Source organism: Mobula hypostoma, chromosome 4, assembly GCF_963921235.1.
Source record: "Mobula hypostoma chromosome 4, sMobHyp1.1, whole genome shotgun sequence".
Classification (NCBI taxonomy): domain Eukaryota; kingdom Metazoa; phylum Chordata; class Chondrichthyes; order Myliobatiformes; family Myliobatidae; genus Mobula; species Mobula hypostoma.
This window is the reverse complement of record NC_086100.1, coordinates 124,958,195-124,975,080: the sequence shown is the minus strand read 5'-3', so window position 1 is coordinate 124,975,080 and position 16,886 is coordinate 124,958,195. Positions and strand designations below refer to the sequence as shown.

Genomic DNA, 16,886 nt, shown 5'->3' with positions numbered 1-16,886 from the left:
TATCCAGTTTTAGAAATTGTAGATGTGTTTTCTGTCTATGAAGAGAACTTGAGGAACCTTGCTTTTTGAGGGATTTTGAGACCCTATTTAAGAAGAAGAAGGAGGTGTCTGGATAGATCGCAAGAAGCAAATGAGCTGCTTAATGAGTATGAGAAGTGGAAGAGAGCACTTAAGAGAGTAATCAGGAGAGCTAAGAGGGTAAAAGGTTTCTCAGGCACACAACATGAAGGAGAATCCCAAAGGCTTCTACAAATATATTAAGAGCAAAAGGATAGTGAGGGACAAAATTGGTCCACTTGAAGATCAGTGTGGTCATCTATTCATGGAGCTCGAAGAGATGGGGGAAATCTTAAATGTATTTTTTTTGCATCTGCATTTATCTGGAAGATGGACACAGAGTCCATCGAACTGAGGCAAAGCAGTAGAGAGGATGTGGACCATATCCGGATTATGGAAGAGGAGTTGCTCGCTATCTTGAGAAAAACTCGGGTGGATAATTATCCAGAGCCTGACAAGGTGTCCCCTCAGACCTTGGGGGAGGCCTGTGCAGAATTTGCAGTGGCCCTGGCAGAGGCATTTAAAGCATTCTCAGCCATGGATTAGCTGCCAGAGGATAGAGGATAGCTAATCGATCAAGAAAGACTCTAATAATAACCTGCAAAATCATAGGCCAGCGAGCCTGACATCACTAGTGGGTAAATTTTTGGAAGGTATCTTAGGATTCAGGATATATAACTATTTGAATAGACAAGTCCGGTTACGGATAGTCAACATGGCTCTGTGCATGGTAAGTTGCGACTAAGCAATCTTATAGAGTTTTTCAAGGAGATCACCAGGAATGTTACAACAGCTCGCTATAACAGACTGGTAAAAGATCTCCAGCATCCTGTTGTTGATGAGGGAAAGGCAGTGGATATTGTCTGTGTGGACTTTAGTAAGGCATTGGCAAAGTCCCACGTGGGAAGCTGATCCAAAGGTCCTGTTGTATGGCATTCAAGATGAAGTAGTAAATTCAATTTAACGTTGGCGTAGTGGGAGAAGCCAGAGAGTGGTAGAAAATAGTTGCCCCTCTGACTGGAGACCTATGACTCATGGTGTGCTGCGGGGATCAGTGCTGGGTTATTGTTTGTCATGTATATTAATAATTTGGATTATAATGTGGTGAACTGGATCAGCAATATTGCAGATGACACCAAGATTGGGGCATAGTGGACAGCGAGGAAGGCTATCAGAGCTTGCAGCGGCATCTGGGGCAGCTGAATATATGGAATGGAAAATAGTGGATGGAATTTAATCCAGACAAGTGTGAGGTTTTATACGTTGGGAGGTAAAACCAGGATATAACTTATACAGTGAGTGGTAGGGCACTGATCTGGGAATCCAGGTCCATAATTCCTCGAAAGTGGCAATACAGTTAGATAGGATTGTTAAGAAAGGATTTTGGCAAATTGGTCTTCATAAATCCAAGTATTGAATACAGGAGTTGGGACATCATGTTGGAATTGTATAAGATGTTGGCAAGGCCAAATTTGGAGTATTGTGTGCAGTTTTGGTCATCTACCTAAAGGAAAGACGTCAATAAGATTGAAAGAGTATGGAGGAAATTTACAAAGATATTGCTAGGACTTGGGGACCTGAGTTATAGAGAAAGGTTGAATAGGTTAAGACTTTATTCACTGAAGCTTAGGAGAATAAAGGGTGATTTGATAGAGGTATACAAAACTTTGAGGGTTATAGATAGGGGAAATGCAAGCAGACTTTTTCCATTGAGATCATATGAAATGTGAAGTGTTTAAGGGGAACCTCAGGGGAGCTCCTTCACTCAGAAGGTGGTGCAAGTGTGGAACGAGCTGCCAGCAGAAATGGTAGGTGTGGATTCGATTTCAACATTTAAGAGAAATTCGGATAAGTACATAGAAGGGAGGAGTATGAAGGTCTATCATCCGAATGCGGGTCAATGAGACCAAGCTGGGTAATAGATTGGCGCTCACTCGATAGACCAAAGGGCCTGTTTCTGTACTGCAAAGCTCTATGACTCTCTATCAAAAGCAAGCATCCTTCAGAAGGGACCTGGACTTAAATTAGTTTGGAAATAGGTTTGAAAGGATTTTAAAAAATCATTCCTGTGATTTTTGAGGCTCCCAAGCTGTTGAATCTTCAAATCTATTAACAGAAGCAACACACTATCAATAGATAAACCTGGAAATTCTGGATGGCATTTTGGAATTTAGAAGAAATATTGTTGAGGTTTCTTTTGCAAATGAACTGATTTGGTTAGGTCAAAACTGATAATTTTGTGCGATCTGTGGAAGAAGTTGAGTTCCTCAGTTCCTGTTCATATGAAAGTTTTCTGCTGGCAGCTGCAGGAAAATTATTCCAAATATCTTTAATTCTCCTGGGTAAGGTCTAGACCAGCCTTTCTCAACCTTTTCATCCTGGAGGAACCCTTGAAATAATTTTCAGATCTCAGGGAACCCTTGTGTAAAAATTATTATATCTACAGATCATGATGTGTTAGTGTGATCAGTAAGATGTAGATATAATAATCCAAAAATAATTGTCAATGCTCTTTTGAGTAGAGAATGAATCTTTAGCCAACCTTTCTTGAAAAAAACAGGTAGCTTACCTTTCTTGATATTAATCTTTTTCTCCTTTCATTAATGCTATTTACAACATGAAAATTGATTGTCAATGTTAAATAGTATGGTTACTAAAATCCATAAGCCAAAGCAGTTAAATAAAAATATAGCCTAAGACACAATTTTATACAAGACTTTAAAAAAAACATTTTCTTACAAAGTGACATGATCAAGCTGAAATATCGGCCTGGCGTGTGAAACCTGTGCTTGTTTTTTGCTGCACAAATACTCAATTTTGGTTCAAACTTGAGATAAGCACACACGGATTTCACCTTCAACTGAAATGAGACAATTTCTATCTTTGCTCTTGATGCTTGTTAAACAAAAAAAAAACTTGCTCACACATGTAAGAATTTGAAAACAACAGTAAACTGTTCATTGCTTTCCAATGGGAGGGAGAGGCTGACGTCACAGCCCATGCTGGGCGATTACATTCAATGCTTGGAAAACACGCTTCATGCTCCTCATCAACCTACCATCCTCCCCTCCGTGCAATACAGCACTCACCAATTATCAACGGCCTCCCCTATCTCACGTCAAAAGCTCAGAATGGACTGAACCAAAAAAACACGACCCTACTACGCACTGCCATTCTGGGCTGAGAGACCTCTAATGAAATTGCTAACAGGGCTGCTTGGTCATTGCCCATCATTGTGCGCTCTGGCATTGTGCATCATGTGAAGTTCAAAAAACAATGTTTGTTTTTAATCACGATCTCTGGAGAAACCCCAAGCAACCCCTCAAGGAACCCTAGGGTTGCATGTAACCCCAGTTGAGAAACCCTGATCTGGACTTTACACTTCTGGGGCAGATACACCTCACTGTTCACTATGGATGTACATATCAGCCTCTTTCTTTCATCTTCATTCTTCAAAATGTAAATCTAGTTAGATCAGTTTGTTATTCCAGTACTGTTTAACCAGATGATGCTACAGAGAGAGTGGGTATTTGCCATGGAAATGACTAACGAGTAGTAATGCCTTCACAGATAATTTTTTTTTAGTCTCAGTGGAATATTTAGCATTTTAGTGAGTTTTCTGAGCCACAGAGTTCACGAGTTTTGAGCTCATTTATATTTCTCTTGCAGCTGGCTTCAAAATATCTCCTCCGTGAGAACCAACATCACATGGTGCCAATAATAAAAAGAATAGAGCTTCTCGTCCAGCCAAGAATAGGAGTGAAGCTATGTTTGACAGAAAGATAGATTCATAAAAATCATGACATTAAGTACATTATATAATTTCTTTACACAGTCTGACTTTTCCTTTTAAAAACAAGTCAACAGCACGAACTCTCTATCAAGGATCATTCTTTACCGAGCTATAACCATTATGGGCAATACATAAAATCAGAAAGTAACTATTAGACTAAGATCAGGTCATGACCACCTTAATGTATCAACTTGTCTCAACATGAGATTATCCGGATGTTAACCTTGAATTTAATCTTCTGCAGCCTAAAAAAATTCAATATTATGCGCACTCGAAGACTGGAAAATTCCGGACCACATGATGAACTTATAGATGCTTATTACCCCAAGAGGAAAAGCCCAAGTCCTTATCGACAAAAAATGGCAGCTACCTATATTCAGAAGTTTGTCCGAGGGTGGCTATTGCGTACCACCTATAATAAGATTAAAATTAAGGTGAGTGTTTCATCTTCCTCATAACTCTAACTTCTAATTTGTCGCTTGGTACTTCAAAATAAAATTTTTCTTGGAGAAATAGTACCCTTGGTCCACTTGATAATAACATTACTTGCATTAAAAATAACTTGTACTATTACAGTCATTTGATAGGTAACCACAGATGTTTCTGGAAATTCACATGGAAACAGCCAGAGAAGGTATCTAGAAACTAAATGAAAAAAATATGGAACTTATGGATGGTTTTAGTGCTGGAGAGACAGAGTTGCTCTTGCTTTTGTAAAGGCTAGATAAATAGTGGGGCAAGGCCAGATAAATCAGACAAAAGAGCATTCAGGGCAGTGGGGTGACTGACTGCCTTAAGTATGGATTATTTAACCCTTAAGAGAAAATTTTGTTTACGAGGTTTGATCACAGTCAATTTTGATGATTGTGGATGTTGTGACAATAGAGGTGGGCAGACAGCATTTGGATCAACTCTAGAATCAGGAACCATCCCTGTTTCCGTTGGCTCCAGAAAATGAAAAAACAGAAACATTCAATCTGCATTTGTACATGGCTTTCAGCATAGTAAGATGCCCCCAGTGCTTGCCGATTTCACTTCAGCACCAACACAAAATGACAGTGGGCTGAAAGTATTGTCAAAGAGGCAGGTTTTAGAATGTCTGAAGAAGGAAAGAAATGAAAAGGGACAGAGATGTTTTGACAGAGTTCCACAGCTCAGGCCACAGCAGCTGAAGGCAAGGACACCTCCTCATTTCTGGATAAGATCTTTCAGCAAACTATAATCGCTAATTTGTTTGTTTAAGACTCAAATGCCTCTTTCAGACATTCACAAATGTCAACTCCAAGCCAAGCTCTATCAGTTTAGTGCAGTTGATTGGCACGGAGACTGATCACACTGCTGGGTTACTAAGCTGAGAAAATGTTCCAATCTTCAGCAGGTCAGGCAACGTCCATGGAGAAGCATTTTCACTGTTGTTCCATGACCTGTTGAATATTTTGAGTACTTTAATTATAGATCTATAGCATTTGCAGGATTTTATTTTGCTTTTCAAACAATATACTCGACATATTTTATGTTCAGAATGTGCTGCAACATATTCTCCCTTCCAATTAGACCATAACAACATAAGACATAGGAACAGAATTAGGCCATTCAGCCCATTGAGTCTGCTCCGCCATTCTATCATGGCTAATTTATTGTGCTTCTCAATCACATTCTCCCGCCTTCACCCCGTAACCTTTGATGCCCTGATTAACCAAGAACCTATCAACCTCCACTTTAAATATACTTAATGACTTGGCCTCCACAGCCTTCCATGGCAATGAATTTCACAGATTCAACAGCCCTAAGCAAAAGAAATTCCTTCTCTTCTCTGTTCTAAATGGATGTCCCTCTATTCTGAGTCTGTGCCCTCTGATCCCAGACTCACCCACTTTAAGAAATATCCACTCCACATCCACTCTATCTCAGCCTTTAAATATTCAATGGGTTTCAGTGAGAAATCCCCTCATTATTCTAAACTCCAGCGTGTACAGGTCCGGAGCCATCAAACACTTCTTATATGTTACCTCTTTCATTCCCAGAATCATTCTCATAAACCTCCTCTCGACCCTCTCCAGTTTTTCTTAGATAAGGGGCCCAAAACTGCTCACAATACTCCAAGTGTGGTCTGACCAATGCCTTATAAAGCCATCACATACTTGCTCTTATATTCTCGTCCTCTTGAAATAAATGCTAGCATGCATTCGCCTTCCTCACCACCAATACAGCCTGCAATATAGTGATACTAAATCTGTTTCTGATTCTAAATCTGGAGCTTAAGGTAAAGGGATCATTAAGAGACTGTGATGATAATATGATAGAATTCATATTAACCTTTAGGGAATCCTGCACAAGGATCCCAAGTCACTTTGTCCTTCTGATTTTTGAATTTCCTCCCCATTTAGAAAATAGTCTACACCTTATTCCTTCTACAAGTGCCTGACCATTTGCTTCTTGTCTATATATTCCATCTGCTGCTTCTTTGCTCTTTCTCCCAATATATCCAAGTTTGCAGTTGATACAAAGATAGGTGGAGGGGCAGGTAGTGTTGATGAAGCAGAGGCTACAGAAGGATTTTTAAACATCTTTTCATGGTTTTTGCAGTTGCCTTCTACTGGTTTTGCAAGCCTCCCAATCCTCTAACTTCCCATTAATTTTTGCTGTATTATATGACCTCACTTTTTCTTTTTATGCTGCCTTTGAATTCCCTTCTCAGCCACAGTTGCCTGATTCTCCCTTTAGAATCCTTTTTTTTGTGCTGAATGACAATCATTTTATTGTAATTCTTTTGTGTTTTTTTCCCCAGATAATGGATCATTGACGTTGGTACAAAAATGTTACTCATCTCCCCATACACATCCTTCTTAATGTTTGGGATGTATACATCCTTCGAGTTCCAAATTGCCACCAGAAACTCCTGCCATTGCTGCCTCGCCATCACCCCTGACAGTGTCCTCTTCCAAACAACTTTGGCCATCTCTTCCCTCAAGCCTCTGTAATTCCCTGTACGCCACTGTAATACTGATACATCTGACTTTATCTTCTCCCTTTCAAGCTGCAGGGTGATTTCTATCATATTATCATCACTGCCTCTTAATATAGAACATAGAACATAGAATAGTACAGCACAGTACAGGCCCTTCCGCCCACAATGTTGTGCCGACCCTCAAACCCTGATTAATGATTCCTTTACCTTAAGCTCCAGAATTAGATACAGTATCAGGTTTAATATCACTGACGTACATTGTGGAATTTGTTGTTATGTGGCAGCAGGACGTTGCAATACATTACAATCAAACTGTAAATTACAGTAAGAAGTATATATGTGTATATATTAAAAAAGTTAAATTAAATAATTAGTACAAAAAGAGAAAAAAAAATAGTGATGTAGTGTTCATGAGTTCAATGTCCATTCAGAAATCTGATGGCAGAGAAGAAGAAGCTATTCCTGAATCATTGAGTGTATGCCTTCAGGCTCCTGTACGTCCTCCTGATGGTAACAATGAGAAGAGGACATGACCTGGATGATAGGGATCCTTAATAGTGGATGCTGCTTTTTTGAGGCATTGCTCCTTGAAGATATCCTAGATACTACGGAGGCTAGTGGCCATGATGAAGCTGACTGAATTCACAACTTTCTGCAGCTTATTTCGATCCTATGTCCATATCAAATGGTGATGCAGCCAGTTAGAATGCTCCCCACAGTATATCTGCAAAAATGTATGTGTCTTTTTGGTCTCTTCAAACTCCTAAAAAAATGAAATATTGCAGCTGTTATGCCTTCTTTGTAACTGCATCAATATGTTGGGCCCTGGATAAATCCTCAGAGCTGTTGACACCCAGGAACTTGAAATTGCTCACCCTTTCTACAGCTGATCCCCAATGAGGATTGGTGTGCGTTCCCTCATCTTACCTTTTTCTGAAGTCCGCAATCAATTCCTTGGTCTTACTGATGTTGAGTGCAAGGTTGTTGCTGTTGCACCACTCAACCAGCTGATCAATCTCACTCTGATGCGCCTCCACATCACCATCTGAATTTTTGCCAACAACTGTGTGTCATCAGAAAACTTATGGATGCCATCCGAGCTGTGCCGAGCCACACAGTCAGGGGTGTAGAGAGAGAGTAGAGCAGTGGGTTAAGCACACATCCCAGAGGTGCACCAGTGTTGATTATCAGCGAGGTGGAGACGTATTTCCAATCCACACAGACTGTGGTCTTCTGGTGAGGAAGTCGAGGATCCAGTTGCAGAGGGAGGTACAGAGACCCAGGCTTTGGTTCTTTATGATCAGAACTGTAGAAGCGATTGTGTTAAATGCTGAGCTGTAGTCAATATACAGCAACCTAACGTGAGTCCAGATAATCACATCCACTGTAGACCTATTGTGACAGTAGGCAAATTGCAGAGGGTCCATGTCCTTGCTTAGGCTGGACTTGATACTAGCCATAAACAACGTCTGAAAGTACTTCACCACTGTAGATGTGAGTGCTACTGGATGATAGTCATTAAGGAAGCTCTCCCTATTCTTTCTGGCACTGGTATGATCATTGCCCTTTTGAAGCAGGTGGGAACTTCTGGCTGTAGCAGAGAGATTGAAAATATGTTTGAACACACCCGCCATTTGGTTGGCATAGGTTTTCAGAAGCCTACCAGATACACCATTGGGGCCTTTCACTTTACAAGAGTTCACTCTCTTGAAAGTTGTTCTGATGTTGTTCTCTGAGACTGAGATCACAGGGTCACTGGATGCTGCAGGTATCCTCATAGTTGTAGTTTTATTCTCCATTTCAAAGTGTGCATAAACATCGTTGAGTGACTGAAGAATCACTGCCAAACCTGGTTCATTACAAAACTCTGTATCCAGAGTTGACTTTCCCATAGTGGGCTCTACCACAAGCTGCTCTAAAAAGCCACCTCATAGGCATTCTGCAAATTCCCTCACTTGGGATCCAGCACCAACCTGATTTTCCCAATTTATCTGCATATTGAAATCCACTATGACTATTGTAACATTACCCCTATTACATGACTTTTCTGTTTCCCATTGAAATTTATATCCCATATTCTGGGTACTGTTCAGGGGCCTGCAATTAACTCCCATTAAGGTCTTTTTACTCTTGCAGTTTCTTAACTCTATCCACAAGGATTCTACATCTTCCAATCCTTTGTCACCCCTTTCTAAGTGTTTGATTTCATTTTTTATCAACAGAGCTACCCCATCCCCTGCCTTACCTGCCTGTCCTTTCAATACAAGGCGTATCCTTGGACGTTAAGCTCCCAACTATCATCTTCTTTCAGCCATGACTCCATGATTCCCACAACGTCATACCTGCCAATCTCTAACTGCACTACAATTCCATTTACCTTATTTCATACACTGCATGCGTTCAAATATAACACCTACAGTCCTGGATTCATCACCCTTTTTATATTTGCCCCCATGTTACACTTCAACTTGTCCCACTGACTGCAATTTTGCCCTATCATCTGTCGGTCATTCCTCACAGTCTCACTACAAACTGCACTGACTTGTATACCAGCTGCTCCATCCTCAGCCCTAACACTTTGGTTCCCAACCCTCCGCAAATTTTTGTTAAAGTTAATGCCCACTTTAGTCATTGAGGCATAACTTCTGTAATCCTTGGGGGTTAGATATTTAAAGTCTCATCTAAGGATATTATGAAATATCATTACATGCCATCTATCTATGACCACCCACACACTGGCCCATTTACATTTATACTGTAAAACCTTCTCCTCTCCCCCTTGCCAAAGATACTGAACTTTATAGAGATTGCATTCCCTGCTCAACCACAATGACTAATTGTGTTTGTGCCAAAAGAAATAACAATGACATCTGCAGAGGTTATGATAACTTTGTACAGTTTCCTGGTCAGACTGAAACTGGAGGAGGACCTCATAACTTACAAGTTATCATGACTTAAATCAGCACTTAGGCCTTGGAAGCAATTCAGAAAGCAATAAAGATGCTCTCCACTGGCAAAGGAAATGCCAATGACAATCAACTGCATAAACTTCAACTTTAAAATATTAGACTCAACAGAGACAGCTTAACAAGAAGCAAACATTAAATTCAAAAAGGTACTCTTTGATCATGTTGCTGATCCTACAAAGTTAAGAGTATAGCTTGAGGTAAGTCTGCACAAGATTTTTAATTAGCGTGAGTCTAATAAGGCTTCTAAGGCTAAGTTAGTCTTGACTAAGTTTTATTGGACAGTTGGTCACCTCATACATTCTTAAAACACAGCACAAGATTTAAAGACAAACATGCATACAATGTGGAAGTGCAATGCTAACCACAAAAGCTCTGAGTTTCTATACAATCATGATCATTATAAACACTGATATTTCAGATTGCATTCATCAGATGGCATTCAAAGGGTGTTTGTGAACTGATGCACTGGACTGCTTTCTGTAGATGATCACATTTTTCTGGCCGGTTGCCAGGTATAGTATTTATGAGAGAGTCTTCTGTACAAGCTAACATGAATGTTCCGTACAGGTAATGAAATCACTTTATACTATCCCACATCTCTTAAAGAGGAGGCACATTATGGCTAGAAAAATGTCGGCAATCAATCCACAAACAAAGTCAACCTAAGAAAGAATGGACAATGCAAACTCTAAAATTTATGGACTTTTACCAGATGTCTTGACAAATTAGGTGAAAAATGGAGATGACAATACCATCGTAGCTCACTCTGAGGAGAATCTACAGTGCATAATTGATTCTTTTGCCAGAGCGTACAAGCTCCTGGGACTTGATCTAAGCATCAAGAAAACCCTAGTCCTGCACCAACCTGCTCCAGATCAAGCTCCTAAACCTCCAACCATCCAAGTTGACAACATCCCTCTGGAGAACACTGATCATTTCCCATATCTTGGCAGCCTTGAAATAAATCGCAAAATAAGCCGTGCGAGTGGAGCTTTAGCCGGCTGAGAAAGGGCTTTTGAAAATTAGGATATCAAGACCAACACTAAGCTTCTGGTCTATAAAGCTATAGTCCTTCCCTCCTTGCTATATAGAGCAGAGTCATGGATAGCATACAGCAGGGACATAAAATCCCTAGAAACTTACATCAAAGATTCCGAAAGATTCCAAGAATTAGCTGGAAGAACAGACGTACTAACTCAAGCATCCTGGAGGACACTAACATTAACTCCATGGCCACAATCTTAACTCAACACCAACTGCGATGAATTGGCCACATCATCCGTATGCCTGACTCCCACTTCCCTAAACAACTCCTGTTCGGCCAACTCAAGGATGCAAAATGCACTCCTGGAGGGCAGAAGAAGAGGTTCAAGGACAATATCAAGACCCACCTGATGAATTGCCACAGAAACCTGAATGGATGGGAGGAATTAGCACAGGATAGGGAAAGCTGGAGAAGGACTGTCTGTGAGGGGACTGCACAGCTCAAAGCATACCTCCACCATCCCTCTGAGACGAAGTGGCTTCAGTGCAAGGAGAGACTGGGAAGGGCCCAACCAGCTACATCCATCACCGCCTCAATGACCTTCACCTGCCAACACTGCAATAGGACTTGTGGGTCACAGATCAACTTCTTCAGTCACTTCAGGACCCACAAGTAACCAAATCAACCACCAGGGGAAGAATCATACTCAACCACGAGTGATGTCTGATAATGGTAGGCAATGGGATATGATTATAATGTAGGTGGAAGGAAAAGGCGTTGCTTTTTTAGTTAACTAGGAATGGCTGTTTTGATACAGCATCATTGTACAAGTAGCAATAGAAGAAATTTCCAAAGCAAATATTTTAAATAGCCTCTTGTGAACCAGCAGCCTGTTGACTAATGTCCTTGGTAAACTACTGTAGTTTAGTTCTCTGTATACATTTTCTGTTTACTTTTTTTCACATAAATTCTGTAAGAGTGATTTCATTTAATTCCATGCCTCAGTTATTTTCAGTAATTATTTGTAAATTTTATAAGGGTGAATTTCCATTACTTGAACTGCCCTAATGCAGGGTACCCTGTCTCATCAAACCAAATCTATGTGGTTTCGTGAAAGACAAGTCATGTCTGACAAATTTACTTGAGTTTTTTGAGAATATAAGATAGGAAAAATGTGTTTGTGCCAGAATAGTTAAATGCAAACCATTAATATGTGCAATATGGCACTCATCTCTTTCATTAAAGGCTTTGGGCCATGGAGAGTCCCTTTCAGCTGTTGTAAGACAATATCGGCAGATGATGACCCGTCTACGGAGGCGATTTGATGCTCCCTGGGAGCCAATACCTTTGGTATACTCAGATTTCGAAGAGTGGCTTAATAGAAAAAAAAGTAAGTGGTTTATTGATTCAAACATTATTGCAGTGAAATACTATATTTCCTTGCTTACCTGATTATTTACATTTTTCAAAATTTTTAACTGACTTCAAACGAAATTTTTAAAAATTAAGTTTATTATCAAAGTACGTATAAGTCATTTTCTCACCGGCACTCACATCAGAATCAAAGAAATACAACAGAATCAATGAAAAGCTACAGAAATAAAGACTAAAAACTATTGTGCAAAAGAAGACAAACTATGCAAATACAAAAAAAATTGTGAATATATAATACTGAGAACATGAGTAGTAAAGTCCTTGAAAGTGAGTCCATAGGTTGTGGAATCAGTTCAGTTTTGAGGTGAGTGAAGTTATCTACACTAGTTGTGCATCAGAGAATATGGCGAGAAGGGGTTGAGTGGGATCTGGGATCAGCCATGATGGAATGGTGGAGCAGACTTGATGGACTGAATAGTCTAATTCTGCTCCTATGTCTAATGGTCTTATGGTTCAGGAGCCCGCTGGCTGAAGGGTAATAACTGTTCCTGAACTTGGTGGTGTGGGACCTAAGATTCCTGTACCTCTTTCCTGATGGCAGCAGCAAGAAGAGAGCATGGCCTGGCTGGTGGGGGTCCATGATTGTGGATGCTGCTTTCTTGTGGCTGCACTCGTTGTAGATGTGCTCAATGGTGGGGAAGCCTTTTCCTGCGATGGATACACTGCTTTGCTATAAGCTTTTCCATTCTTGGTCAGGGGTATTTCCATACCAGGCCATGATACAACCAGTCAGGATGCTCTATACTCATGGTATAGGATACTCTATACTGTGCATCTATAGAAGTTTGTCAAAGGTTTGGATGACATGTCAATTCTGCACAAACGTTTAAGAAAGTAGAGATGCTGCCGTGCCTTCTTTGTAATGGCACTTAACGTGCTGGTCCCAGAACACAGTTAATGACCCTCTTCACCTCACATCCTCCAATGAGGACTGGCTCATGGACTTCCAGTTTCCTCATCCTGTAGTCAATAATCAGCTCGTTGGCTTTGCTGACATTGGGTGAGCGGTTGTTGTTGTTGTGGCACTGCTCAGCCAGATACTCAGTCCCCTTCCTATATGCTGATTCGTTACCTCCTTTGATTCAGCCAACAACTGTGGTGTCATCAGACTGACTGTGGTCTGCAGGTGAGGAAATCAGGGATAGTGCATTATTTGTGCTGGTGACAAATGTGCTTCCTTAAAAGTCTCTTGAAATTTGCAATAAACCACTCAGTAATTTTAAATGGTTTCTAGAACTGAGCTCCAGGTGGAAATTAGTAGAGGAAAATCCAGCTACTATAGAGCAAATAGGACATACGAGAAACAAAATTTAATAGTCAGATGCAAGACGTTGTGAAGGTGGAGAACACAATGATTGCAGAGATAATAAGTAAATACAAATGTGGTGGTGATGTAATGCCAGTTTGTTTAAGTGCCAGTGACCAAATTCAATTCACATGGCTGTCTGTAAGGTGTTTGTATGTTCTGCATGGGTTTCCTCCAGGTGCCCTGGTTTCCTCCCACAGTCCAAAGATATACCGCTTTGTAAATTAATATGTCACAGGGTATACTTGGGCAGTACAGGCTCGTTGGGTCAGAAGGTCTAGGTAAATAAAATGATGCAATATATTAGTATGTTCTTATGTGAATATTAGGACTCAGGAATGATTAAATATAGAATTTTCTAAAGTGCAAGAAGCTAGAACAGTGGACTAGTAGTCTAAAAGGAGAGTCATTAAAAACTAATGGATAGGAATAACAATAATAAATAATAATGATAATTAATAAGACTAATAGAATGTTGCCCTATATTTCCAAAAGTCCAGAAAAAAAGAGCTCAGATTACTTTATTCTGTGGTAGTGCATTCAGTTCTCTGTACCACAGGATGGCTATATTAATTTTGGAGAAAATGAAATTAAGATGCAAAATGAAATTAGGTTTTATCAACAAGGTTTGCATTCCCTCACAAATAGTTTATATGATGAACTCATTGCAGAGTTTAACATGATTAAATGAATTTGCTATATGCTTACAAATGACCTGGATGAGGCCATGGTGAATTAGGAATTGATTGTGGACTTCAGGACAGAGATGTTAGGGGAATATGCAGCAGTCATCAAGAAGGGTGGGTGGTGGAAAGCAGCTTCAAGCTTCTGGTTGTCAACATCCTGGGCCAAACACATTGATGCAATCATGAAAAAAGCCTGACAGCAGTTCTACTCTGTTAGAGTTTGAGGAGAATTGGAATATCACCAAGCATTCTTGCAAATTTTGATAGATATACAGCATTCTGACTGGTTGCATTACAGCATGATACAGTGTACCCAAAACAAGATCACAAGAGGTTGTTGAGGGTTGGAAACTCAGCCAGCTCCATCAACTCTCCCCACTATTGAGGACATCTTGAAGAGGTGCCTCAGGAAGGAGGCATCCATTTTGAAGGACCCTCACTATCTGTGACATGCCTTCTTCTTGTTACTATCATAAAGGAGGAGGTACAGGAGCCTAAAGACCCACACTCATCAATACAGAAACAGCTTCTTCCCCTCCATCAGATTTCTGAACTGTCCATGAACCCATTAACACTACCTCGTTCTTCCTTTTTTTTTGTACCATTTATTTACTTTATAAATTATAGCAGTTTTGTCTTTGCACTGTACTGTTGCTGAAAAACAACAAATTTCACATCATACAAGAATAAAGCTCAGAGATTCTGGGTTTCATTCTGATTCTGATCAGTAGTTCGATTCATAAGTTTGCAGATGACTTGAAAATTACTGGAGTCAATGACAGAAAAGTTGTTTTAGGGAAACAGTGGGACATACTGTATGTCAGCTGGAAGCTTAGGTGAAACAATGGCAGATGAAATTTAATCCAAACAAATGTGAAGTAATGCATTCTGGGAAGTCAAATTCTTGTTGGACATAGAGTAAATTGATGTGCAAATGGACCTTGGTGTGTTAGTCCGTAGTTCATTGAAAATGGCAACACAGACGGGGAAGGCAGGGAAAAACACACTTGGTATGCTTGCCTTCAAAAAGAGGCACCAAGTATAAGAGCTGGAACATCACGTGCAGATCTATGAAATGTTGGTTAGACTACATTTAGAGTACTGCGTATAGCTCTGGGCACCAGAAAAAGGGAAGAATGTGGTAACAATAAAGACAGTGGATCGCAGTTCAAAGTTAAAGTTGAAGACTATTTATTATCAAGGTACATATTTGTCACCATATACTACCTTGAGATTCAGTTAGGGTTGAGTCATGAGAAATTTCATGCAATGGCTCAGCAAAGGGGGGTCCAAAGATCCCAGGTGAAGAAAGAGATACCACACATGAGCAGATACCTCTACTTTAGGAGCAGAGAAATCACAAAGGAACGGGTCTCTCTTCTGCAGGAGTAGTGATACTCTAGGTTCAAGATTGTTTAATGTCATTTTCTGCACACAAGTGTAAAGGAGAATGAAATCTGGATCCGATGCAGCACAAAACAAAACACAAGATGAAGTAACAGTAATAAAAAAAACACATTAACTGTAAATACACAAGATAGCTTATATGTTGATTGTATGTCCATAAAATGGCACTAGGCACAGGAGTGTCTGTACATAAGGTGACTGACAGGAAATGACAAAGTAGGGGTGTGGATGGGTAGGTTATTGGGTGGAGGTGTTGATCAACCTTACTGCTTGGGGAAAGTAATTGTTTTTGAGTGGTCTTGTTGTGGATCCCATGTAGCCTCCTCCCTGATGGGAGTGGCACCAACAGGTCCATAAGCAGGGTGGGTGGGATCCTTCATGATGTTACTGGCCCTTTCTCGGCATATTTCTATATATACGATGGTGGTAGGCTGGTGCCGGTGTTGCGTCGGGTAGTTTTGACAACCTGTTGTCGAGCCTTCCTGTCCACTCCAGTGCAGGTTCTGTGCCATGCAGTGATAGAACATAGTATAGTACAGTACAGTACAGGCCCTTCGGCCCACATTGTTGTGCCGACCCTTAAATGCTGCCTCCCATATAACCCCCCCCACCTTAATTTCCTCCATATACCTGTCTAGTAGTCTCTTAAATTTCACTAGTGTACCTGCCTCCACCACTGACTCAGGCAGTGTATTCCACGCACGAATCATTATCTGAGTAAGAAATCTTCCTCTAATATCCCCCTTGAACTTCCCACCCCTTACCTTAAAGCCATGTCCTCTTGTATTGAGCAGTGGTGCCCTGGGGAAGAGGCATTGGCTATCCACTCTATCTATTCCTCTTAATATCTTATATACCTCTATCATGTCTCCTCTCATCCTCCTTCTCTCCAAAGAGTAAAGACCTAGCTCCCTTAATCTCTGATCATAATACATACTTTCTAAACCAGGCAGCATTCTGGTAAATCTCTTCTGTACCCTTTCCAATGCTTCCACATCCTTCCTATGGTGAGGCGACCAGAACTGGACACAGTATGATGCAGCTTGTTAGCATGCTCTCTCCTGTGCATCTGTAGAATGACATGAGTATAGATGTGCGTAGTCCAGCTCTGTTGAGTAGGCTCTTTCTATGAGTAGTTTCTATTCATACATTTCCTTGTGAGCAAAGAGTTCATCCCAAGATGCAGAGTGAAGAAAGAAGGGAAGAAACGACAGTTTAGGTTCTGTCAGATTCAAGACTGGTGATTGAAGCAATGTTGGAGCAGTCTGAATGTCAGTGGGA

The 16,886-nt window shown here is 40.5% G+C and overlaps 1 protein-coding gene across 1 annotated transcript in view; it reads left to right on the top strand.

The window, feature by feature from the left end:
* Positions 1-16,886, top strand: part of LOC134344913 (IQ domain-containing protein M-like) — a 131,289-nt gene that overhangs the window by 33,831 nt on the left and 80,572 nt on the right. Inside the window, exons 3-4 of the mRNA XM_063045047.1 lie at positions 4,095-4,284; positions 12,018-12,162. Coding sequence (XP_062901117.1) covers positions 4,095-4,284; positions 12,018-12,162 — 335 coding nt within the window. The remainder of the gene's footprint in view (positions 1-4,094; positions 4,285-12,017; positions 12,163-16,886) is intronic.